Source organism: Gavia stellata, chromosome 21 (assembly GCF_030936135.1).
Source record: "Gavia stellata isolate bGavSte3 chromosome 21, bGavSte3.hap2, whole genome shotgun sequence".
Lineage (NCBI taxonomy): Eukaryota > Metazoa > Chordata > Aves > Gaviiformes > Gaviidae > Gavia > Gavia stellata.
The window spans coordinates 12,630,855-12,655,340 of record NC_082614.1 but is presented as its reverse complement, the minus strand read 5'-3'; the positions used below and the strand labels follow the sequence as shown (position 1 = coordinate 12,655,340).

The window sequence follows — 24,486 nt, the reverse complement described above, 5'->3', positions numbered from 1 at the left end:
ACATTAACACACTTTGCTTTACTTCCCAGCATGGCCTGGGGCAGAAAGCAGCATCTGGACCTAATAAAAAGGCTGCGCTCCCCACAAAGAGACCCAAGAGCAATCTCAGCTACTTGGTTTCCAACCTCTGCTGCCTGGTTGCTCCTTCACCAGTGGACAGAGGAGGCAGCTCCAGCTCAGGGGTTGTTGCTGGTCTGGAGGGGAGCAGGATGCTCCAGCAGCCCGTGGGGACCGAATTTATCCTGGTAACTTAAAAACGGGTCCGGTGGTGTGAAGTTAGATGGGTTTCATTTCTAAGGGGCCACCAATGCTTGAACTGGTTGCAACTTCTCATCGGGGTATAGAGATGGGGTATAAGGATTTGTTCTTCCCTTGAACAGAATGGCACTCCTTTTCGGTTCCAAACCCACGAAAGCTGGAGATGGCTCTAAGCCAAGGCCCAGGATTAACATCCCTATGGGGAAAAGCTCTGCTTTGGTCCAACTGGAATGCAGATCCAGACCTGGCACCCATCTTCAGGCACGCACCGACCAGGCTCCTTGTGTCTGACCTCTGGCAGCTGCTTTGCTTTCTGGAAAGGGCTCAGGATGAAACAGCAGCAGCAAATACTCCTGGATCTCAGGCAGAGCCAGATCAGGATGGCGTATCTACACTCTGGCCTTTTGCAAATAAACACCGAAGTCAGTGGAATCCAAACCTCTTCAGAGTCCACGTCTCACCGGAGCTGGTCCAGGGCCCATCATGCCACACCTGCTGACAGCTGCTCTGCGCAGTTTGAGGAACGTGTTCAATGAGGACGTAGTGTCTTCAAGAGCAACCTTATGCTCTGCTTTTTGCTCTTCATGAAGCCTTCTCTTCCCCCCATGCCACTGGAGGCAGGAGAGGACCCCCCAGCAGCCCACGGAGGTGCCCGTCTCTTGCAGGCACAGTTTTCTGCAAATACTGACCTGCAACGTACGGAGCAATTGATTTTGGCTGGCTTGAGTGGGGCTGCATGCTCGTGGGTGAGACCCCAGACCAACCCTCCCCAGGGCTTCTGCTTCTTCCATGGGTTTCCTCAGCCTCTGCTCGGGAGCACTGGGGGCTGCCGTGGCAATTAATAATGACAACTCGGAATATGCCTTCGTTAGCACGGCCGGACCTCACAGCTAGTGCGATCGGTGTTTCCTATCCCCTGGCATCACCTTGGCAAATACTGCAACAGAGTTTTCTCCGAGCTGCGCATGCATCTAGTTATCAAAGAGATTGCAAATGGCTAATAGATATGAAAAGAAGTCGGGGCGGGGAGGGGGCAGCAAAAATTTCTGGACCAAGATCAGTCTTCACTGACAACTGCTGCTTTTTCTAAGCAAAAGTACCCTGCAGAGTTTAAAACGGCGTCCGACTTCAAAGCACAGAGCTCTCCAGATGGAGTTTACCACCATTGCTGACACCCGGTGCTTCGTCAGGTTACATGCATTTACAGAGAGGGACATTCGGATTATTCCCAAAGGAAGGAAACACACTGGCCTCTTCAAAAACACAGACTTGAAACGACGTGTGACTGATGCTGTCTCCGCGATGTAGGTGGCAAAACTGAGCTCTGGGCCGGCCTCCCGAGCGCCGTGGGCAGTTATTTCTGCCTGTTCTCCTTTTAAAAGGGTCAGTGAGAGGAAAGTCTCACCTGCCGGTGGTTACACCGGGGTTGCTGTGTCTGCAGCCGAGATGAGCGTGGTCCCTCCTCGGGTGGGATCTGGACAGCCGCCCATGCCCTCCGGCTCAGCATCGCTGCTGCGCCGGCAGCAGTGGGCCCGCGACACCAGCAAGGCCGGGAGGGCAGAGCCCGACGAAGCCTGACTTGCACTAGAGCACCGCTCTGGAAAGCAAGACCCAGAAAGCGGTGTGTTTGCAGCGTACGGATTTTGCCTTTCAACCCAGCTTCTGCAGGTTTTCAGCCCAGGGTGCACAGGCAGACACCTTTCCTGCTGCGCATTTCACAGTGGTGGTTTCGGACACCCCGGTGCCACCACGAGAAAGGACCTGCAGCCCCGCAGGGTCCGGCACATCCCACATGCTGGGGTTGCCGAGGCTTTCCCTGCCCCAAGTCCCCTGCGTCCCTGATAGGTGATCCCTCCTCACAACGGCTGAGATGACTGTGGCTCCAGGCTGGAGGACTGTGTGTCCAGGGATTTTCTTCCAGGAGCATTTCTGCAAAGCTGTTTTGGGGGTTTTTCTGTTTGGTTTTTTTTTTGTTTGTGCACCAGCCCACCAGCTCCTCTGACAGCACTTGCACTTCACTAAAGCCAACGCCGATCTGAGCTCGCTCAGACACAATTGCTCCAACCTCCCGTTGGTGGTGAGTGATTTATTACCACTCCGCTGCCTGGAGTCCTGACAAATACTCATTTTAGTAATTACAGGAGATCAACAATGAGAGGATAAATAAGCCTGACAGTTAATTCAGCTGTTACGCACACACAGTGACACTCATTCCCCAGTTTCCTACGAACCCAACTCTTCCCAGACTGGCACACAAGCCAGGTAGAGCTCAGCCAGCCCAAACACCCCTGCCCCTGCCCAGTGCCCTTCAGTGTCCCAACACTGATAAGATCCAGGCATCCCATCAAAAGCCGCTCTATTTTCCTTCCAAGTTACTCGCCAGCCTAAAACATCTCATCTCCTGCCAAGATCAGCTCTTTAGCCCTCTGCATCATTATCAGAGAGCATATATAATTTCGTGGCAAATCACAAGAACTGATGAATGACTATTTGGATTGCAATCGTCAGGAGAGCATAAAATGCTTCCCGCTGTAAGGAGCCCAGGAACGGTTACCGGCTTTGCTGGCCAAAGGCACGTCTGACCCGTTCAGCCGCTCAGTGGAAGAGCCCCTGCTCTGCTGGGGGCTGGGGCGTAGGGCCCGCAAGCTGCTTTTCGGGGAGGGCACAGGGCTGGGTGCCACCACCTCACGGGTTTTGTATTCGGGTGTGTTTTGTACCTTTTTTTTTTTTTTAATCTTGGCTTGCTCATCGCTGGGTGCCACAGCTACGTCCCTCTCCCCTCCCGTCACCCGCAGGGCACGCAGTCTGCGGGGAGGGTGGCTGAAGCCCAGTGCACAGAGTCCCGGCTAGCGCAGCAAGGACAACCTGGGTCTCATGCTCTTTCCTCCCTGTTCTTCTAACTCAGCCTGGCCTAGCTAAAAAATCTTCCTCTTGCTTTAATTCTTTAAAAAAAAAAATCCCCATAATCCTAACTAAACACCAATTCATCACCCGGAGAAGGTCACAACGCGCCTGCGCCTTCTCATGGCCTCTGTCCAGGGCAAAGACATCGGGACCATCTTTTGTCTTCCCTTTCCCCTTCAAAAGCCCCTGTCTGCCACCCAGTCAAAATACGAGTCTGGACTTCTGACATTATTTTTTTTTATTGCTGGTTTTCAAAGCCATCTGCTTTTGTCCCATTTCATTTTCATCTCCTTATGCAAGAGCTTTTCAAGTAGACCTAAAGTTTTCCGTCATTAAATCATAAGTGTTGGCCTTGACTTTCGAGTTTTCCCACCTTCTGTTTCTTCAGCACCAGTGTGAATTATTGACCAGGGCTACCACTGTCAGCCCTCGTCAGCGTTTAAACCCCGATGCGAGAGGCTGAACAGCTTGGATTCTGTTTGCACTATTTATTTAGTCTAATTGCCTTCAGAGCAGCAAAAGCCTTTCCAAGAAGGATTTCAACAAAATCTCTGGTCTCAGGGATCTTCAGACTGATCTTTAAGAGCCGGCATGTATCTACCTAGTGCATCGCCACGGGAGCTGGTCACGGGAGGAGTGTGCAGAGACCGGAGGCAGGTTTGGTGGATGCAGGTACATACCTGGAGGGATTTCAGTTGATGTCTGGGTGATCCAGAGGGGACCGAGGGTGATCCTTCACCCGTACAGAGACAGGAGCCTTTTGGACACCTCCTGGACAGGCAAACCAGTCACGCAGCATCGGGGAGCCTTCCTCCAGGACTTGCAGCAGCTCGGATCGGGGCGACCACCTGAAACGCTGTGCCGGCAGGAGGTAGCCCTGGCAGAAATGCTCATTCTGCTCCCGGGAAAACACAATTTGTGTAAAATCCATCTCTGAGCCCCAGGAAAGGCAGCAGAAGGTCCCTGAGTGCAAAACCAACTAATAGCCCTTCAATGGATTAAATTCCATATAGTCATCGATTTGTCCTCATGCAGAGCCATACGCCTCTGCTCACCGTCCCCCCATTCACCGCTTGCCCTGTAAAACGCCACTGCGCACCCCCCCCACGGCAGCGGTGAGAGCTCCCGAGCCCCGTGGCATTGGCCCCACAGGTGCAGACACAGGAGGGGGACTTGGGGACCGACAGCTCCCGGCCCCAACCGAAGTCAACCGCACGCCATGGGAGGGATGGCAGTGGTAAAGCAATTTAGACCTGCAAATAGATACCAATTGTTATCTAGGTAGCAGCTAATTAGCCTCCCCAATCATTTCCTACACGGCTTATGAGGGATTATCCATCACCAGAATATCTATTTTAATTTTTTTTTTAAAAAAATTAAATTTAAATTCAATTTTTAAATCCAGTCACAGTTGAACGGTGTTTTCCTTGGCTGTTAGTCAAAGCGCAACAAAGCCAAGGTGTCCTCCAGCATCACCCCTGCTCGATGCTGGCAGAGATGCAGGTATCGCCTGTTTGGAGACATTTAGCTAAGGGGTGCACGGTCCCACAGCCACCCGTGGGTGCCACCAGCTTCCCTTGGTGACCGCAGTCCCTGGGGGGAACGGGGCCGGGGGCCGGGATCCCCTGCTCCCCAGGCCCAGACAAAGCACCCAAAGAGCTGCAAGAAGCTGTTTTGGAGGGTTCAAAGGATTTTCATGTTTCCGTTATGAGAAGCCAACAAAACCAGTCTGGGTGCGGAGATGCGGGAAGAAGCCTCGGCGGTGGGATGTGGCTGGATGGCGTTAGCACTGCCAGGAAAGAACGGGGAAGGTTTGATTTCTGGGGAAGCTGTAGGCAGGAGGGAGCTTGGCCATGTTAAAATAAAAAAAAAATAATGATGATGATGGTAATAGTATCATAAAAATTAAAAAAATATAATAAAATTAATATATAAAAATATATAATATATATGAAAGATATAAATACAAATAAAAATAGATGGAGAGGAGAAATCATTCCTCTGAGAGCTGCTCTGCAGGACACTTCATGCTGACAGGATGCATTAATGGGGAGGGAGAGGCATGTGCATCCCAACGGGAGGTGGAGGGGTCAGATGGGGTGATGCCCGGCCCCGTCTGGGGGGGTATGATGCTGCCCCAGGTGCTGTGAGGCCTTTTCAGGACCATAAGAAGGAGGATACTCCCAGCTCAGCGATAACAACATCGTGCTTAAGCAGCTCTTTGCCATCAGTTGGTTAAAAAGCAGCGCAAGGACGCGAGTCCCACCTGCAGGAGGGGAAACTGAGGCTGGGGAGGGGGCTGCACCTCGGCCAGAGCACCAGTCCCCAAGGATTTAGGGTGGGATGTCCTGTCGCGCTTCAACCAGCAAACTCATCACCTACCCAGCAAACTCATCCCTTGCCGAGGTCCCTCCGGCAGCCCCGTCCCCATCGCCAGCGGTGCCACGGGAGGGTCATGGCGCAGCCGGTGGGCGCGCAGACCCCGTCACCCGGACCAGCCCGCAGCGACGCCCGGGGCCGTATCGGCCAGCCTCAGGGCGAGCGAGCTGCACACCTTGGGGCACTGCTGCCACCGGCCTTTTTCCCCCCTCGCTCAGCCCATTTTACCGCCGGCACCCCCAACAGTGCCCTGCCAGCGCGGGGGTCCCCAACCCGCCCCGCACCCCCCTCGCCGTGATCCATCCCGCTCCCGATTCGGCTGCCCCGCGAGCAGCTCGCCCTGCCTGGGCTCACGCACACAAACAGGCAGGAGAGCACTGTATTTTGCTGCCAAATAAGCTTTTTTTGTTTGGGTTGGTTGGTTTGCTTTTTTATTATTTAACCAGTAAGGCAGTGTTCGGACACTGCTACCCACACCGCTTGCTGGTGGGCACGCCGAGCAAAATAACAGTGAACAAACCCCTCCACCTTTCGTAGAAGAATCCCCCCCCCCTAGAGCAAGCTGCGGAAATATTTACACCCGGTGGTTTCTCTGTACAGCCCCGGCTATCATACAACTCACTTCAAAACAGCTATGCACAGGTTGTTGTACAAAAGATAGAGATTTTCCCCCGGTACAGTTCAAGCGATAAATCGTCCAATAATTTGTCTGCCTGTTTGTACAAGTTACAAAGTTGGCGAAGGTTAAACTTGGGGTTTTTTAATAGTTTAATGTGACTTTCTCCTGGATTGCACGACCACAGCCGGCAGCACAAGGAGGTGCCGGTCGGAGCCCGCTGCGAGGTTTTGGGGTGCTTGGGGATGCCTTGGTCCCCGGCCAGGGGGTGTGGGGGGGGAGCAGGAGGGCCAAAGTGGGGCAGGACAGGGGGAGCATCTCGACCTGCAGGAGCAGCAGCTCCTCCTTTCCCAAAACCATGTTCCCCCAGCCCACGTGTGAGCAGGGAAATGGGGGGCCACCCCACAGCAGCCCCCCGGAGCCGGGCGCATCCCCTTTGAGCGGCTGCAGGCCTCCTGCCCGGCACGCTGCCTACTCATTGATTTGACCCAAATTAATTAATCTGCAGTGGGAGGATGCTCCCTGCTCCAGCGCCCCGGCAAGGGCGGCTCAGAGTTCCCCGACGGGAGCTGCCGCTGCCCCGTGTTCCCCCCGCAGTGTCCCCCTGTTCCTGCTGCTGCGGGGACGCACTGGGGGACAGGCGGCTGCGGGAGGGTCTGTGCGGGATGGGGTGTGTGTGGGGAGACCAGACGATGGAGACGCAGCAAGACAGAAAGCGCCAAAACCGGGCTGTGCCGTGGCCAGCTGTGTGCTGTGTCCTGGTGTGACAGGGACACGCAGCACAGCTGGAGCCCGAGGTCTTGCACAGAGCTGGGAACACCAGCGACGTGTCCTGCTCCCCGCTCCAGAGATGATCCCAAAGGATCCCACCGAGCAGGGGCGTGAGGCTGCCGGAGCCCCGCAGCGGCTGGGCGTCACCGGCGTCTCCCCGGCATCTCCGCATCCTCCCAGCCCCGCAGCACCGATCCCTTCTGCAACCACCACCCTGCCCAGAAGCTGCTGCATAACATCCGCCTGACCATCATCCATGAGCACAGAGCCACAAACCCCAAAAGGACTAACACAACCTCACAAACATCTGAAAACTCCTTTGACCCCCTCACAGCATCAGCTGTGCTCGGGGGCTGCGGGTCAGCCCTGCCAGCTCCCACCCCTCCTCCCGCACACGCAAAAGACACAGTGGAAACGAGAGGGAAACAGAAACACGGCTACGTGGTTAGCACCGAAGGGTGGGACAAGCTCTTCACCCTCCGGCCCATGGCTTCAGGTGCTGGCCACGGTGCGGGCGAATGCTGCCCGGGGTTAACGGGGAGGACAACCCAACCCCGCTCCGGCCGGGGCGGTGAGAAGGCGGCTCTGCAGCTCCTGGCTGGAGTCCGCGGCCCTTCCCGATGTCCCGATGACGCCCAGCCGCGCTCAGCCCACAGGGTCAGCACGGGATGCCCACACGGTGAGGAACCCAAATGCCGCCCCAGCGCCTCCATCCCCGGCACGCTGCGGGGAGCACCGGAGAGAGCGCGGCGCGGCAAAAGCCAAGGCTCGGTGCGGCTGCCCCAAGGGCAGGAGCTCAGTTCAGGCGCTTCTCTCGCCCATCTCCGTGTCTCAACCCGCGCCGGGGTCCCTGCCGGCGAGAGCCGCTGGCGGCGGGGTCTGCGATGCCGGTCAGCGGGGCTGCGAGCACCGCAGCCGCCTTCCACCAGCAACCGGCACCTTCCTGGACTTCTGGAGACACCAAAGCAGCACACAGTATTGCTACTGTGCCAAGTGGGAACTTTATTCTTTGTTGTGGTTTTTTTTTTTTGCTATTTTTTTCTGAAAAGGCTAAGGAGGCGGCTTTGAAGATGGGTCGGATTTGGATTTTTTTTTTTTCCCAGCAAAATCTGCAACACTTTAATAGCGTTATGCCCAGACATCAGCTCTGTTAGCTCGTACATGTCAGAGCCACGGAGACACCAGCAGCAATAACCTGGGAACGGAAAGACTTCCACATCGCTTGTGCATTGTCTCGGATTTTTTTTTCTTTAAAAAAAAAAAAGCACAACAGAAAAGACACAAACATTGATGAACATTAAAAACCTGTACATTGTAAAAAAACCAAAAAAAACCCAACCAAAAAAAAAAATCCCAAACCCCAAACAAACAACAAACACCATCATTCTCTTGCTTTGAAATCAGAATCAACCTGGGAACGTTGCAGGGGGAAAAGAACGATCCATCGGGAAGGTGACGGCGCCGGCCTCGCCGCCGGACCCGCGCGTCGGATGCGAGGGCTGCCGGGAGGCCGCGGGGGCTGGCTGCCCACCCGGCAGCCGGAGAGGCAGAAAGTCTGTGCCGTGCTCTGGGTTCCTCTAGCATATAGAATGCAAAGCATTTAATACATATTTTTGTTTTTTTGCCATTTTTCCCCCCAGAGCGAGAAAGCAGAAGTGAATGAAAAAAAGTCTAATATTTTGTTCTTTAACCATGTAACTGCAGATATGAGCCAACATCATGGAATGAAAAAAATAACGTAAAGTAGAGCATTCGTGTGTATCACAAAAATACAATAAAAACTTTTTTCCTTTTTTTTCTTATGTTTTTTTTTTTTTTCTTTAAAGTCTCCTGTGAACTCCCTGCCACGCCGGCCTCCTGCCCACGCTGCGCCTGCACCCGGCCAGCTCGGAGGGCTCTGGAGAATCCATGTCTACAACCAGCAAACAATTTCTGCTGACTCAGCAAAGGTGTGTGTAACGGGGGGCCCTGCAACCATGGCAAGATTTTGATTTTTTTTTTTTTTTAAACTAAGTTCATACATTCTCCTGACTTACAGATAACTTTGATGGATCACTGTTACCTTCTCTTTTTTTAAACCCTTCCATACAATGGACAAACGCATCAAAGCCTGCATGTAAGAACAGAACCTCTTTTACAGCATGTAATACTGTGTTTTGTTTAAGTCCTTCCTTGCGTAAAATATCGACATAATTCACTGAAGGTATCAAAAATATACCCTGTAGACCAATACAATTTACAATTACCTTTTCTCACCATTCAGAAAACAATGCACTTAAAGCAACCGAGCCCGTCCGTGGGCAGCACGTGAGCCAGCCCGGGGACATCCCTGCCCGCTCCAATTTAAGCCCGTGATCGCTTCCACTGAAAGGACCAGGATTTTTTGTTCTTTTTTTTTTTTTTTTTTTTTAAGAAATAGGTCTTCGTTCCCTCCCCTGCCCGCTCATCCCAGCCACGTTCGAAGCGTGTTGAGACCGCTCCAGGGCCAATACATCTTGTGACGTGGGTACGACAGGCTGCCAGCTCTCAGATCATCCTATTTCACCTCTAAAACACTTAAACTTTTTTTTTTTTTTTCTTTAACCCGCTCAAGGTTTTGCATTTCTGTGGCACGGCCCCACGGCCGGGATGCGGGGGAGCATCCCACAGCCCCTCACTCCACTCCGCGGGAGCGCACCGGCACAGCGTCCGAGCACGCGCGCGCACGCGGCCCCGGGATGTGCACGCTTCGGGCACACGGCCGCTCACAGTCCCTCTCTCGAGCACTGGGGTCACCGCCCAGCAAGGCTGCCAATTTCGAAGATGGGTTCCTTGGGTTTTGTCTCGTTAAGGCTTTTTTCTTTTCTTTTTTTTTTTTCAGACCGAAGAGGATGCAGAAATTTCCAGATGTTGAGAAAGAAAAAAAAAAACCCCAAACAAACAAAAAATAAAGAAAAAACATCCCCCCAAATTGGCTGGTTGGGAGGGGAAGGGGAAAAAAAAGGAAAAAGAAAAAATACAATAGCTCTGCTCCCGCGTCTTCGCTCGTGAGAGCCGGCGGGGCCGGGGCGGTGGGCGCTCGCCCCGGGCGTCCCGCTGGCTCCCCGTGCCCTGGGTTTGGTCGCCGTCTCCCTGCCCCTGGCTCGCTTCATTCACTGTCCGAAAGGGTTTCGTACTGGGAGCAGAGCAGGGGCTTGGGCTCCTCGTCCCAGGCGTGGTGCTGGCTGCCGGGGGTCCCCTGCGGCAGGGGGGCGGCGGGGGCTGCCGTCACCACCCCGCTGGGGAGACGCATGGTGAGCGGGTTGTAGGGGAACGGCGTCGAACCTGCACGGGGAGGAGGAAGCAGAGAGTCAACGCCGGGGGGGTGGCTGCCCCCCTGCAACCTCCCTGAGAGGGTGGCACGGCCACTCTGGGGACACGTCCCCCCCGAGCCCTACCTGCAGACGACGGCCTGTCCTCCCAGACACGGTTGGTGAGGGGCGTCCTCCGGTTGCAGTCCCCTTCCGAGTGCACCGAGGAGACGGAGGGCGGCCGCTCGCCCGAGGACAGACCCGGCGCCGGGGACTTGGCCTTGCGGCTGTTGGGTCTGGCAGCGATCTTTGGCTTCCCCCCTCCTCCTGCAAAGAGAAGCGCCCGCTCGTCACCCGGCTCGTCGTCATGGGGTTCGGGGGGTCGGGGAGGGGGCGCAGGTTCCCCAGCACCGCGTGCCTTTTAAGAGCTTGCAAAAACGGCTCGTGGCAGGAGAAAAGCTCACCCCAGGGGCCACTGGCACCACGGCCACCAAGGGCGATGGGGTGAGCTCTCTGCAGTGGGGTGGGCGGTTGCAGCAGCCGGAGGAGGTTTCTGTCCCCTCCTGCGCCGCTCTCTGCTTTGTGGGTTGATGCTATGAACCGTCTCATGGAGCGGATCTGGGGCAGGAGCAGCCGTGCGGCTTTGGCTGGGCTGTTTCTCTGTGGGGTCCGCTCCCGAGCCGGCTCACGGCTCAGCCCACAAACACAGGACAGGGGATGGGAGCTCCGTGTGCCGCTGTGCAGCCGGTTGGCAGGGACCCCCTGGGAGCTACATGGGTGCTGGAACCCTGAGCGCGTTCCCTGTTCCCGTGGTCTCTGTGGCCAGGGTGGTCTTTAATAAGCTTTTACAGCAAAATCCCTGGTGATGTTTAGCCAGTTTTTAGAAAGGTTAAAGCCAAAACGGCCTCTGCCTGGTAGGTTAGCCTGGCTAATCCGGGGGGAGCTCCCAAAGGGGGAGGGACGGACGGGCTCTGCATCCCACCCTGCCTGCCTGGGCAGCCTCCGCCGGGCATGGGGAAGCGTGGCTGGAAGAAGCTGCTGGTTTCATGCAGGAGCCAGAAAAGCTTTTCTGCAACAAGCTGAAGAGCGCCTGGTCTGAGCTGACCCGGAGGAAGGCGCCTGTGTGCCCCCAGGACCCCGCTCCTCAGCTTCGGGGGCTCCGCGCCCACATTGCCAAGGGTGACCCCTGGCACTGGCTGCCGCGCTCTGCGCAGGGCGCTTGCAAGAGGGAATCTGCCCTTTGCAGGCGTGCGGGGAACAAACGCTCTCCCCCATCCATCCCTGGTCCCCTTCCTCTCTTCCTTAACTGGGGATCTGCAGAGCCCTCCCGGCTCTGCTCAAGCCCCCCCCGAAGCCGGGCAGACCACGCCGCGGTGCCCAGCTGCCTTTGCAAGCCCCAGCGGGGCCCACGGGGCAGCTCACCGCAGCCCTGCGTCCCCCATCTATCACTTTTAGATCCCTTAAGCTCTCTCTTGCTCCAGGCACCCCCAGGTCCCATCCAACCCTCTGTGCCAGGCAGGAGCCTGCCCTGACACCCCCCCGAAGGGTGGGGAGGGAAATGCCACCCTGTCCTGTGTCCCCCTGCACCAGCCCTTCTGAGCTCCTGCCCCTATGTAGGGAGCACCGATCCTGCCCAGGGTTTACGGACAGTTTGGGGCGGCTATTTAAGTTCATGGCTTTGATCTTTTGGGTGTGGGTTTTCCCCCCCATAAAGCTTTCCATTGTGAGGGAAAAAAAAAAAAAAGGAAAAGGAGATTTTAAAAACCAACAAACGGGGAAAGGAGCACAGTCAGTGGTTTAGAGAAAGCAACAGCACCTTCCGAGACTATTAAATTAACATCAAACAAGACCAGGATTAATCAGCAGATTCACAAAGCTCAAAGCTGGGGGAGGGAGGGGAGAAAAGAAAACCAAAATGAACAAAAATGGGGGAGGGCGGAAATAAATCCACCCACAAAAGGGGAAATATAAAGGCTGAGAATTAATAACACAGAGAGAGCGAAGGTGGAGAGGGCTGCAGACCTGGCAAGGAGCGCACGTCCTCGTTTCGTCCATCAGCAGGAGTTATGGGCATAGCAGCGGGCAGGCTTGCACTGGCATTCAGAGAGTTAAAAGCATTGGCACTGAGAGGTGAGCGCTCTTCCCACTGCTCGTCATATTTACCCATTAGGGCTTTCCTAATTATTGCCTCCAACCCCATGTTGGTACTGGAATTCTCTTGGACCGACTGGCTCCTACAACTGATTAGCCCTGGGAGATAACGGGAGGGGGAGGAGAGAGGGGACGGGAGATGGGGGGGAGCCAAATGAGAAGAAAGATGGGGGGGACGGGGAGAGGGGAGAAAGGAGACAAGGGAGAAGGGAAGAAACAAACAGTCAGCACATTCTCGCAAAGCAACAAACTTTGTCATCTTGTTCTTTAAAGCGCTGCGATGCACCCGTCCTCCTCCTCCTCCTCCTCCCCGCTCCATCCCGCCCCAGGGCTTGGCAGGGGCTGGCAGTGGGATGGGATGGGACTTACTCTGGGATTTGGGTTTCTGGAGTGCTGCAGGCAGGCAGGGTTCCCTGGGGCCAAGGGCCTGGAGGATGGGGGGGAAGGGGTCTTCGCTGAGCCTTGGGGAGCAACTGCAAGAAGGGGGGGCTGCTCCAGGCTCAGCATGGGGACAGGAGTCACCTGGATGTGGGGTCCGTATGGATGCACACACAGATCAAAAGTTGGCGTGCTGGGAATTTAGAGGCCGGGGCAGTTTCCCATGGAGGAAAAGTCAGGGAAGGAAAAGGGGGCACCCCACAAAACCACTTGATCGGAAAGAGGTGTCTGGATTTGGCTCTGGCATGAGAGGTGGCAAACACCGGCAGCCCCCGGACGGGCACATGCAGCCCACCGGGCTGCCCGCGTGGGGTCGAGCTACGCTGGGGAGAGGGGAGAGTCCTTTCGTCCCTCCTCACGCTCTTTGCAAGCCCCCTGCCCATCGTCCCAGCCCGCTCCCTTCCTCCCCCCGGGCCGGGTGCCGCTGCGGACCAGGGCCCCCTCCCGGGCTGAGCCGCGGCTACGGGACAGGATGCAGAGGCGCAGTGGTGTGTCCGCGTGGTTGTGAGTCTCAAGCCATGCAGTTATGGTGCAGCACCGCACAGGGACCAGAGGGCACTAGGCTCAGCCACGCCACCGCCATTCCCAACGCGGCGATTACAGGGAACAAGCAAGGGCAAAATACAGACACAAGAACAGCAGGCCAGCGAGGGAAGCCCCACCGGCAGCCCCCCCCCCAGCTCACCCCATCCCAGGGGGGCTCGCGCTGGGATCGCTGCCCCTCCGCTCGGAAAGGGACGGATCCCGGGTACGCATGTCTTCCTGTAAACGGGCAGGGTCTCTCCTGGTCCCCTCCAGCCAGACCCCGGCCCTCAGCTCGCTACACTCTGCCTTTACCGCTCCCTCCAGCACAGCAGGAGCGGCTTTAACCAGGGGATGCTCTCAGGAGTTTGGGCCTCACCCCCCCAAATTTTGTCTGCCATGGGCCCTTGGGTCCCAGCTGGCTGCACCCTCTCGTCCCAGCTGCCGACGTGAGCCGACTCCTTCTCCCAAACACATCCGGCACCGGCAAGCGGTCTTACACCGCTGACGGCTGTCCCTGGCCCTCCTACGGCACAAAGTCCTTGCCTTGGCTGTGGGAAAGCTGCCGTTCCTCCTACTTAAAACTAACATCCTGCAGGCGTTCCCGCTGTAGGAGGGCATTAATAATTAATTATTAATTAATACTTCTCAATGGGGATTCATTTCATTCATTTGCATGCCCACACGGACATTGCTGCAGCACGTGGCAGCAGCTCGACAGCCTTCATGCCGACCTTCTCCCTTGGGCTGGTCTCTGTCACGTGCCAGGGAAGCCCACGCCGGCCACCCAACTCCGCAGGGCCACTTTCCGCCCCTCTTTGCCAAAATCCCTTCCTTAAGCTGCTCCCTCTCCTCCTTTCCCAGCCGGGCTGAAAGCCGTGGGCGCAGCAGGGCTGGGGAGCGTACGGTGCCCCTGGGGAAGCGCCTAAACCTCCATTTCAGCTCCTGTGTGTGGTCCTGAAGCTCAGGACAGTAAATACATCTCCATGGGTGTCTGGGGGACCATCCTGAGCCCTTCCCAGCACCCTTTCTCCCTGAGAGCTCTTCCAGGGCTGGGGTATGGTCCCAGGTGTTAGCCAGCGAACCCCCGGTTAGGCAGGCCGGCAGGTTAATGCTGGTTAGGGCCAGGGACTCGCTAAAGCCCACCAAGGCTGCCTGCAGCCCGGCCTCCGCAGCAGCACTCAGATACCACCACCAAAACTGCTCCTCCAGAACCGGGCGATCAGCCTGAAACCCTCCACCCGCCGGGAGACCCCGCTCTGCACAGCAGCAGAGGTCCACGCGGTCCTGCCCACAAAACCCTTCCCGTGGCACCGGCTGCGCCGCCGTGGCCAGACCCGGCCACCAGCTGAACATCTCCTCCCAGCTCCTGAGAAACCAGAGTCAACCCACGCTCTAAGCACCTGAAGGACCCAGCACGCGGCTGGCGCCCCTGGGCCCGAGCGCTCCTCCATCTCCCGGATAACACCTCCTCCCGGTCCTCAGCCATCGCCAGTTCCCCTGACACTCACCGTTCAGGGCTGTGGGGTGCCGCTCCCACCCCAGTTTGCCTTTGCAACCGGCTCCTGCAGCCTGCCCAGCCCGCGGTGGCACAGGACCTGTTTCCCACCCTCACATTCCCTTTCGCCACTGCCCTCCTACCCATCCGTGGGTGACCGCAAGGTCCCACCAAGAGCAGGGTGCTCTCTCCCGAGCGTGAGGTGCACCTTGCTATACAGTTTAACCCTCTGTTGGTATCAGATGGCCAGCCCTTGCTTAGCTTTTAACCTCTCCTCAAACTCTGCCAGGCTTTCCAAGGAATTACACTGCAGTGTCTCCAACTCAACAGCACGGAGTCACAGTGTGTCCCAAGGCTTCAGCCTCCCAGCAACTGTTACGCGCGGTCTTATGGCAAAAGGAAAAAAGGAGATGCTTAACATCTACTGAGTTTCCTGCTCTCCGTGGCTGTAAGCCCTGTAGGGAATGAGGGATGATACAGGTATATGGGAGAGTTACCTGCTCCAGTAATCGCCGGCATATTGAAAATCTCTGTCCCAGGCTGCCCAACATCTGGAGAAAAACAAAGAAGCTCTTCAGTACGGAGAGCAGCATGTGCAGGCTGGCGGTAGGGAGGGACCTGCCGTGGCAGCCACGGCAAGAACCTGGGGTCCCCGTCACAGCACCCAGGCTGACAGTAGCCCACCGCCCCCAGGCACTGGGGTAGGTCTGAGGGTGCTGGCTGGGACCAGGAACAATTGCCTTTGGGAGAACCAGTGGGCACGCCTTGCCAGCTGGGAAAGGACAGGAAAGCAGAGCCCAGAGAGCCAGGTGATGTCTTTGTGCTCAGTGCTGACCGACCTCCCTCCAGCCCTTCGGATTACAAGCTCTGCGAAGTCAAACCCTCCCTCCTGCCTACAGGATTTCCAAAGGCTCAAATCCCCACATCCAGGGAGCAGGTCTGGACAGTGGGGAGGGTGAGGAGGAGGAGAAGAAATGTTAAATCAATATTTTCCCTCTTAGCCAAGCTGTTTGACTTGGATATCACTTTCCTTAGAATAACAGAAATTCTCATCAAATAAGAGGTGTTTCCTATTTCTATATATTTTCCCTTGATAAGGGAAAGTGTGGAAGGTCACGGGGTTCAGCCACATGTCCCCAAAGGGGCATAACAATACTGTTGGCTCATGGTAACATCATCCAGGAGACGAGACAGCTCGGTCCCTCTTATCCGTTGCAGCTGTTGTAAGATGGATTCAAATTGAATTAGTATTGACTGTATAATGCTGGGCTAAATTAAATTATGATCCTATCTACTCTATTAGCGGTTAATGAATGGACGGGCTGAATTTCCAATATAAGCCAGCCTGGTTAATTTTACAGAGCTACACCAATATTGATGTAGGGCTTAAAGTAACATTGGGGGGAGATGCATCTCAAGGAGGCAGGATTCAGCTTGGCTGGCCATTCATTAAAATATCAATTGCTCTTAAGTCTCCTCTATGCTCAGCTCATTATTTCCTTCCCATCGAGGTTATCTGGTGTGGGTGGGATTGACAGTCCCAGAGCAAGGAGATGAGGGGCTGGGAAGCCTCCCATCGCCTCCCCAGATGCACACAGCCACTGCTGGCACCAGCACGGCTCATCCCAGGAAGCCTTTGGAACTTGCACTTCCCAACAAACCATGGCACGATGCAGAGGGCGCTGCCTGGGAGCTCCCAGCCCTTAACACAGCAGCATCTAAATCTCCTTTGCTTCATGTGTCCTCAAGGCTTTTTCCCCCCCGGTGCCCCGCATTCGCCTCCCCACATGTCCTTACTGTACTCCGTTTCATTTTTGTTGGTCGTGCTGAGCTTCTTGATGATCTCCTGTTTCTTGGACTTCACCATGGCAGAGTTGCTCTCAGTCAGCTTGCTGAAGAAAGCTGGAGGCTGACTGTTGTTTCCTGGGGACTTGGACCCCATCCTGTGAAGCAAAAGACCATTGGAAAGCTCTGCAACGTCCAGTTCATAAAGCCCTACCTAGAGAGACTCTTCCCTTAGTGTAAATCCTCAAAAACAGCCTGGGGGCTCCTGAGATATTCGGGATCTCCAACCTTTCTCCCTATCCCTCCCGTAAACGTGCCATACGGTGTTGAGAAGCCCCTACAAACAGACAGCAACCTGGCATGTGACATTGCTTTTGGCTGCAAGAAAAGCAGCCTGGGCCAGCGCGAGCGTGGAGATGGGGGAAGCATCCCCACGCTGTCTCCAGCGTCTCCTCCCTTGGTGTTACCTCTGGTCTATCTGCTCGCCCTCGCGGTACAGGATCGGGTACGTGGCGCTCTTGGCGTGCTCCGATTCTCCCACGCCGTCTGGTGGAGAGACCGGCTCGATACAGTTGTCCGACCCGCTCCCGGCCGAAGCTTTGCTCTGCTCCGGGGACCTGTGGAGAGTGATGGAGAGATGCAATCAGTTTATTGCAACATCCTCTGTCTCTGCACAGCAGTTTGGGGTTGGGGGGAGAAGGACTAAAATAGTTTTCCTACAACAGGGAAAAGAAGCCAAACCTTCCACACCCCTGTGGGCTTACGGTGCCTTTTAATGCAAGCTGGAGGAAGAGCACAGCTTGGGCATTTTTCTGCACCGCAGGCGTGAGGAGCAGGACTGAGCCGAGATGTAGCCCAGATTTCCAGGCAGCGGGCCAGCCGGCAGCCGCCCCAAATACAGCTGCCCATGGCAGGACCAGTCCTGGGAATTGCTGGCTCAGCCCAAGTGTCCCTCTCTGGCAGGGACACAATCCCTGCGGAGGGCTGGGACGTTAACCCTTTGGGGACATGGCTTTTGATTCTCCATTGTATTTGCAGACGCAGGGGAGGGCAGCACCCGCCACCTCCCTTCCACCTTGTCTGGGGCCATGCAGGGCCTCGCTGGCTGCAGGCGATGAATCTGGCGCTGGGGCAGCGCGGAAAGGACCAATGCAGCCCCCCGATGCCTGCCCTTGGCTAGCGCCTGGGAGACGGCCAGGCTCAAATCCATGAGGAATTCCTCACGGCAAGTTCTGGGAATTTACATCTTTGTTCTTTCTGTGGTTTTCACACACGCACACCCCCCCACACTTTTTTTCATCGCTGGGTGGCCAGGGCTGGACTTTCTCCCCTAACGTTACAAAGCCAATTCGAGGACCAGGCAGAGCTGGGAGTAATAATCACATTTACTGGAAAGGAACCACCGGTTTGGAGTCACCGCTCTTTCGTGGATGCAGCTGGGTCTCTGTCAGTGTTTGGGTGGGAGGATAGACCCCATTCTTACACCTCCCATTTTTTCATTCCGTACAGCAGCAATCAGACCTGCCTTCTGCTGGTATCAGGACTTGAAAGTGACTTTAAAAGAAATACCGGTGGTGCCTGAAACGGATAGTTGCAGTTGACACGACATGTGTCTAACAAGATTCTGATTCACTGGCAGCGATGAAAATAAAATTAACTTTGAACCAACGGAAAACACGTCGCTTTGGGTTTTTTTTGGAACCGTCTGTAGTCTGAAAGGTCACTGCACCATGATCTGCCAGGGACTGAGGACAGTGACAGGACAAGAGGCAACGGGCACAAACCAAAACACATGAAATTCCACCCCAACACAAGAGAACAGGTTTTTTTACTGTGAGGGTGCTCAAATGCTGGTACAGGTTGCCCAGAGAGGTGCTGAAGTCTCGGTCAGTGGAGATACTGAAAATCCAGCCGGCCATGGCCCTGGACTACCTGCTCCAGCTGACCTGCTTGAGCAGGGCGTTGGGCTGGATGATCCGGAGAGGTCACTTCCCACCTAAACGATTCCGTGACACCAGCCAGATCGGGAAGGGGATCATGCATGGACTCTAAGGGGGTCTGGAGAGCATCTCTAGAACAATAGGAATGGCAAGAGAGGCACCATTGCAGGGGAAAAATGCCCAGATCAGAAGGCAATTTTACACTCTGGACCGTGCAAGCAAGCGATCCATCTGAGCCCCGAGCTGCGGAGCATGAATTCAGCAACACCGAATGCCAGCCTGCCCTATGCACTGCCTTACCGGGGTACCAGGTAGCCAAGGGCACCCGCCTGGCTCCTCACCCTGGGTAGCCCTGGTCTGTCTGGGCTCAGAGTGGCACACTGGGTGGGCAGAAACCCACCTGTGCCAGCTTTGGTTGCACTCTCTGACCTCACCTTTTGCCACCTTCATTCTGCGGGGAGATCCTGGAGGCCGCCACGTGCTCCTGCTGCTGCAGATACGCCTCGCTGGGGGTGCGGCGCAGGTCCAGCACGGGGCACGCGGCCCCGGGGAAGGAGTACACCGGTGTCTGGATGTGGGAGTTGAGCTGCTGCGGGTGATGGCGTGTGTAGTCCTGCGTGATGACCTCCTAGAAGAAACCCCCAAGTCAGAAATAGAGTTGGTTTCTACCTCTTGCTCTGCTGAGCTCAACTAAGACAGGGCAAGCAGGAGGGAAGTGTCACACAGAATCACAGAATCACTAAGGTTGGAAAAGACCTGTAAGATCATCAAGTCCAACCATAAAAAAAAAAAAAAAAAAAAAAGTAGGTTCATTTGTCCCTGCAGGGATGTAACGCCTGACTCCCACCCGCAGCAGCTCTCGTGATGGGCTTGTTGGGGATGCAGACACCCGGGCTGAACATGCCTGATGCAGTCTGCTCTCTCCAGCCCCCAACCAGGGGTGCTGAGGTCTCTAGCATCACTCCCAGCCCTTCCCCATCAGACATGTTCCATAACAGCTCTTCCCTCCTCCCCAGAGCCCCAGCGGGAAGGCAAGAACGCGCTTATTTACGCTGATGTGCTGGGCCAGCGTGACCACCCGCTGGTTCATGCCCTTGATGCTCTGGCTGGACTGCAGGGGCTGGCACTGGGGCTGGGGGCCGTCGGGCTGCCGGAGGTGCTGCAGGTGGGCTGCTTCGGGAGCCGAGGCCTTCAGTGAGCCTGGGGGAGGCACAAAGAAGAGAGCGGGTGTGAGATGACGTCTGTGTCCCCTTCCTTGAACGCCATCCCAGCACAGCACTAGGGCACAGCGAGCAAGAGCTGGGTGATGAAGCTCCTCCGTGCCAGCTCGGGCTCTCCTGTGCTAGCTGGCACTGCCAGCCCCCGCCCTCACCTTGCTGCTTCTGCCTCAAGTCATGCTCCCCGTGCCCCTTCTCCGCATCCTGCAGCAGCTTGGCCCCTTTCTCATGGGACAGGCTGGGCGAGCTCACGGGACTCACTGCTTCCATCCGCTCAGGGCTGTAGCCTCCGTGAAAGCCTGGGGAAACGGGAGAAGGGAGTTAAAACCAGGAGCTCGCTTGGCTTTTCCCTAGTGCTGTGGCAACCATTGCTTGCAGGTAGAGTCACATGTTCAGCAAAGGAGGGAAAAAAGGGATGAGGGAAGACCTGGCAGGTTGTATTGCAGGGACCCCCGGAGCCACCTCTGATGTCCAGTTGTGGTGACGGCTGCAGTAAAGAGGTGATGTCTCATTTCTGCAGAGCTGGACACTCAGCAGCTCGCGGTGACAGCACGAGAGTCAGGAACCAAATTCAACCCCTGCGGGTTTACAACATTTCCCCCCCCTTTCCCCCACCTACTGAAACAGAAAAATAAAAACCCCACTATGCCAGGAGCGAAAGCAACGCTCTGCAGTGGAGGTGGCTGCACAGGAGGTCTCAAGTGCTTTACAAAGAAAAGCCCCAAGCTCCACATGTCCAAGAGCAGGGACTTGAAAATTGGGCACAAGGCCCTGCAGACTCCAGATCCTGCTCCAGAGACAGCAGACTCACACGCCGCAGGGGAAAAAAAGCTTCTTGACCATTCTCTGCCTTTTAAGCCCTTTGCATGAACTCAAGCTGTATCAGAGCAAGCACAGCTGGAATGAGGGACCACCATTAGCCTTCAACAGAGAGGGAAAACTGAGGCACGGATGGGTTATGCTTCCACAGACCAGGGGCAGAGGACAGAGGAGTCCTGGAGGAGGCACACGCTGCCTCTCGCCAGCTAAGCACGTTTGGTAACACGACTTTTGCCTCCAGAGACCTTTACCCTCCTAACACTCAATTCCTAGAAACCGCCCACTGCAGGCAAATCTGGCAGGCGACCCACAGCGCTGCCGGAGGGTCCCCAGTGCCCAGGCATGGACACACTGACCTTGCACGTCGGGTAAGGGAGGACCCCTATGGAGAACCTCCCTGCACCAGGAACAGGGATGCAGCATCCCCCATCACCCCATGCACACCAGCACCGGAAGGACCACGCTTCAGATCCACCCAAGATGAAGTGTCCGGCTCTGGAAAGATCCCTAACCAACAGTTAAGCTGGGGAACACCAGCTCCTTTCTGTAAGCTCATGGCCATAAAGAAGCTGTCCCTCTCCTCCGCAGCATGACAACATTCAGCTGCAGGAAACACTGGTGCCAGGGAAAAAGGCGGAGGAAAAGCTCAGCCAGGCAGCGCACTGTGGCCAGAGGCACATCCTTGGCCCTGGGGCACGCTGCTAGAAGGGGCTGGGACCAGACACGGCCAAGCGGTGGGATGGGTGGGTCAGGATGTGGTGGCAAAAGCCGCTCTCCTCCCTTGGCCACACCGCCGTGTCCCTTCCACCCTTGGATTCCAGGAAGGGGAACTGGGTAGCAAGCCCCAGTGCTGATGGCCAAGGCAGATGCTTCAACTTGAAGAAGGGCCCATCAATCCCCGCGGGCTGCCTGCTGCTTCTGTATGCTGGTGGGAGCCTGGATGAGTGCTCTGGATGAAGATTGGTCCCATCAAGAATGACGCAGACATTGAATCCAGCCCCCTCCCTACACTTCCTTCTGGAGAAACTTATCCCAGTGCTTTTGTGTCCTACACAAGATTGCTGTTAGGTGGTTCCTGTGGTCTGCTCTGGAAACGGCTGCCGAGCACGGCTGGGCTGAGCGATCCCTGGACAGCCCTGCCTGTGTTGCCCTCTTATGCAGCATCCAGCACCAGGACCCTGAGCGAGGTCACCCTAAGCGGGGGGACCCCATCTGAGCTGCATCGGCAGCCCGCAAAGCCCTCTGAGATCCTGCACGCTCAACGGCACAACCGCGAGCTGGAAGGCGCGTGTCTGACGGCCAGCAGCCCTGTCTTGCGCTCACACTCCGGGTTCTCCGCTTCGCTCGTTTGATTTATTACCCACAACTGCTCCTTACAGACTGCCTGGGAATTTCTAATGATGGGGAAATCAGAATTAGCAAATTGCTATTGTCTGTAAAAAGCAATACCAGGAACTGAACAACATTTGCAAAACAGGACTTGGCAACGGGAAAAAATAAGAGGGTGGGAAAAGGGAAGATCCCTAAAACACACACAAATAAAAATGTCTGGAGTCACACAACAACCGGGAAGCAGAGGGACAAGCGCATTGGGGGAGCTGCCGAAGCCAATAGCCAAAATGTGCAACTAAAAATAAGAAATAATGAAATAAAATGGGTTTCAGGCCACAGCTCTCTTGCCTCTCCCCTCCAATTTCTTACCATCGCTAGTGGAGTCGTTACTTAGCGAGCCTCTTTCTCGCTGCCCCTTATGGCAAGACATTTGGCGCATGATAATCACATCTATGAAGTTGGCCGCTGTCGTGGTTGTCTTACCGAGTGCTCGGAGCTCCTGTTCCTGCATTGAAAGGGTTTTACTTTGACTCTTTTCTCTACTGTGCTGCTCAGGGCCCGAGGCTGCGTGCTGCTGGTCCAGAGGGTGATGGTGCTGCTGGCTTTTCCCCTGTCCTCTGCTATAGTGATGAGAAGAACCAGGTCCGGAGGCAGGTAAAGGTCTCGACTCCATGGCTTTAATGGGTGAAGGCGACTGTTCGAGGTTGGCCCCACTGGGCAGCTTTGAGGTGAAGACGTTGTTGTCAGTCTGGGGTCGTTCTGCCTTGGCTTCCCGTGCCCTCGAGGCCTCTTTCTGCAGGACGGCCGGGTCCATCAGGGCCGCGTAGCCGTCCGCCGCGCCGATGGAGGAGCGCAGCGTGGAGGCCGAGGGGAAGGCGGCGGAGCGAATCGGCGACGTAGTAGTGGTGGAGGAGGATCTGGAAGGCAAACAAAGACAAGGCGAAGATGAGAGAAGCACGTGGAGAAAGGGGAGTGCTGTTACCGGAGCCCTCGTGTTCAGCCCTGCCTGGCTAAGGTCTCCTGAGCGTAGGGTTGGCCCATGCTGGAGCAGGTGAGGAGGGCTCAGATGGAGCCTCCACCACAATAACTGTCCACGGGGTATTGACTGTGGCCTGGATGCATCGACTGGGGAGAACAAAACCCATGGGACAGGTCCCCGAGACCTTCATAACTCCACCACCAGGCAACCTTCAGCAAGAGGAGCGATACCCTCTTGCCTATGCGATTTGAACACAGACAGCCCTGGGATGCTCCTGCTTTCTCTCCTGGTAGCAGTAAAAACCACGAGGAAAAGCAAAGGAATTGGGCACCAAAATCCACCTCTCCCCATCACAACTTCCCCGTGAGCCCCAATCCTGCTCCCGCTGAGACTGAAGGCCAAAACACCCCTCGCTCCACCCCAGAGGTGCCCCATGCGATGCTCGCTAATTAACCACCACGGCTGCCCCAGTGCAAGGCTCCAGGCAAGCAGCAAGAACCATGGCGGGGAGACATACCGCAGGACGGAAGGGGTGGGGGTCTCCGAGGAGATGATCTTCATGCTTGTGTTGTGGAGCACGCTGGGGCGCTGCTGGATGGTCTCGTGGGTGCGGGGCGAGACGGGAGAGTGCTGGTGGCTGTGAGAGTGCGAGGACGAACGGCTGCTGGACTGCTCTGTACCTAGGGGAAAATACAAGAAGGCTTATTTAGCTCTTCGTTTTATAGTCCCAACCCTACCTCCACCCAGCGCAGGCCCCAAGATGTGGTGCCAGGCTCCTCCCCAGCCTACCTGGTCTCCAGATGGGTGCATGCTCCACCGTAGTAGACGCTAGAATGGATTTTTCACGCTCCCTCTCCCGTTCCCGTTCCCGCTCCCGTTCCCGCTCGGACACCGACGATCCCGACTGTTTGGTCATGTGTGTGGGGCCTCCTGAAAGCCAACCGAAAGGCAGTGAAAGGGCTGCAGACAGAGCGGTTCCCCCTGGGGAACACTGCCTGCTCTTCACATTGCTGTGTCTGCAGAGCAGATAAGGAATGGCTCCATCCAAGGTCACCTGGAGCAGGACAGACGGGGGCTACCAGTGTGACAAAAGCCAGGCAAATCCTGCAATAACTGTCCTGGCGCCATCTCCAGGGTATAACCTTCCAAAAAGCTGTTTGCCAGCTGCCACTCTGGGGAACAAGGGGGAAAAGCAAGGAAGTCCCCAACAAGCAGGATCAGAGGAGCTGGTTTGAGGGAGCCAGCGGGCTGGTCCCTGAGTGAGAATGAATTTGGGCTCCCCCCATCCGCCCCGCCGTGCTGAGCTCATGGCCCTGAATTACTTAAGGGCATCCTGCCCAATTACTTTCTCATGGGAAAAGCAACCTGCAGCATTACCTGGGGAGAGCGGGGAGCTGCTGTGCCGGCTGCTGAAGGTCTGGGGGGGCCCGGGGATGTAGGTGATGCGGTCCATGGTGGTGGCGGAGGTGCCGGGGGTGGGGGGCACGAGGACGGGCAGGTGTGGCACTTGGGACAGGTCAATGATGCCTGGAGAGAGAAACAAGAGGACTGTCAGGATGACACCAAGCCGCTGCAGCTTGGCCGTGCTGGAGCGGGAGCGATGTTGGG

The 24,486-nt window shown here is 56.1% G+C and overlaps 1 protein-coding gene across 1 annotated transcript in view; it reads right to left on the bottom strand.

The window, feature by feature from the left end:
• Positions 1-10,028: 10,028 nt before the first annotated feature.
• The window catches only part of NCOR2 (nuclear receptor corepressor 2), a 180,810-nt gene continuing 166,352 nt past the window's right edge, over positions 10,029-24,486 (bottom strand). The window contains exons 34-46 of the mRNA XM_059827785.1: positions 24,256-24,405; positions 23,668-23,808; positions 23,396-23,558; positions 22,383-22,816; positions 19,904-20,047; positions 19,583-19,731; positions 18,966-19,159; positions 17,059-17,208; positions 16,604-16,749; positions 15,304-15,357; positions 12,220-12,447; positions 10,345-10,524; positions 10,029-10,231 (exon numbers count right to left, since the gene is read on the bottom strand). Of these exons, the coding sequence (XP_059683768.1) occupies positions 10,056-10,231; positions 10,345-10,524; positions 12,220-12,447; positions 15,304-15,357; positions 16,604-16,749; positions 17,059-17,208; positions 18,966-19,159; positions 19,583-19,731; positions 19,904-20,047; positions 22,383-22,816; positions 23,396-23,558; positions 23,668-23,808; positions 24,256-24,405 (2,309 nt within the window). The 3' untranslated portion in view covers positions 10,029-10,055. The remainder of the gene's footprint in view (positions 10,232-10,344; positions 10,525-12,219; positions 12,448-15,303; positions 15,358-16,603; positions 16,750-17,058; positions 17,209-18,965; positions 19,160-19,582; positions 19,732-19,903; positions 20,048-22,382; positions 22,817-23,395; positions 23,559-23,667; positions 23,809-24,255; positions 24,406-24,486) is intronic.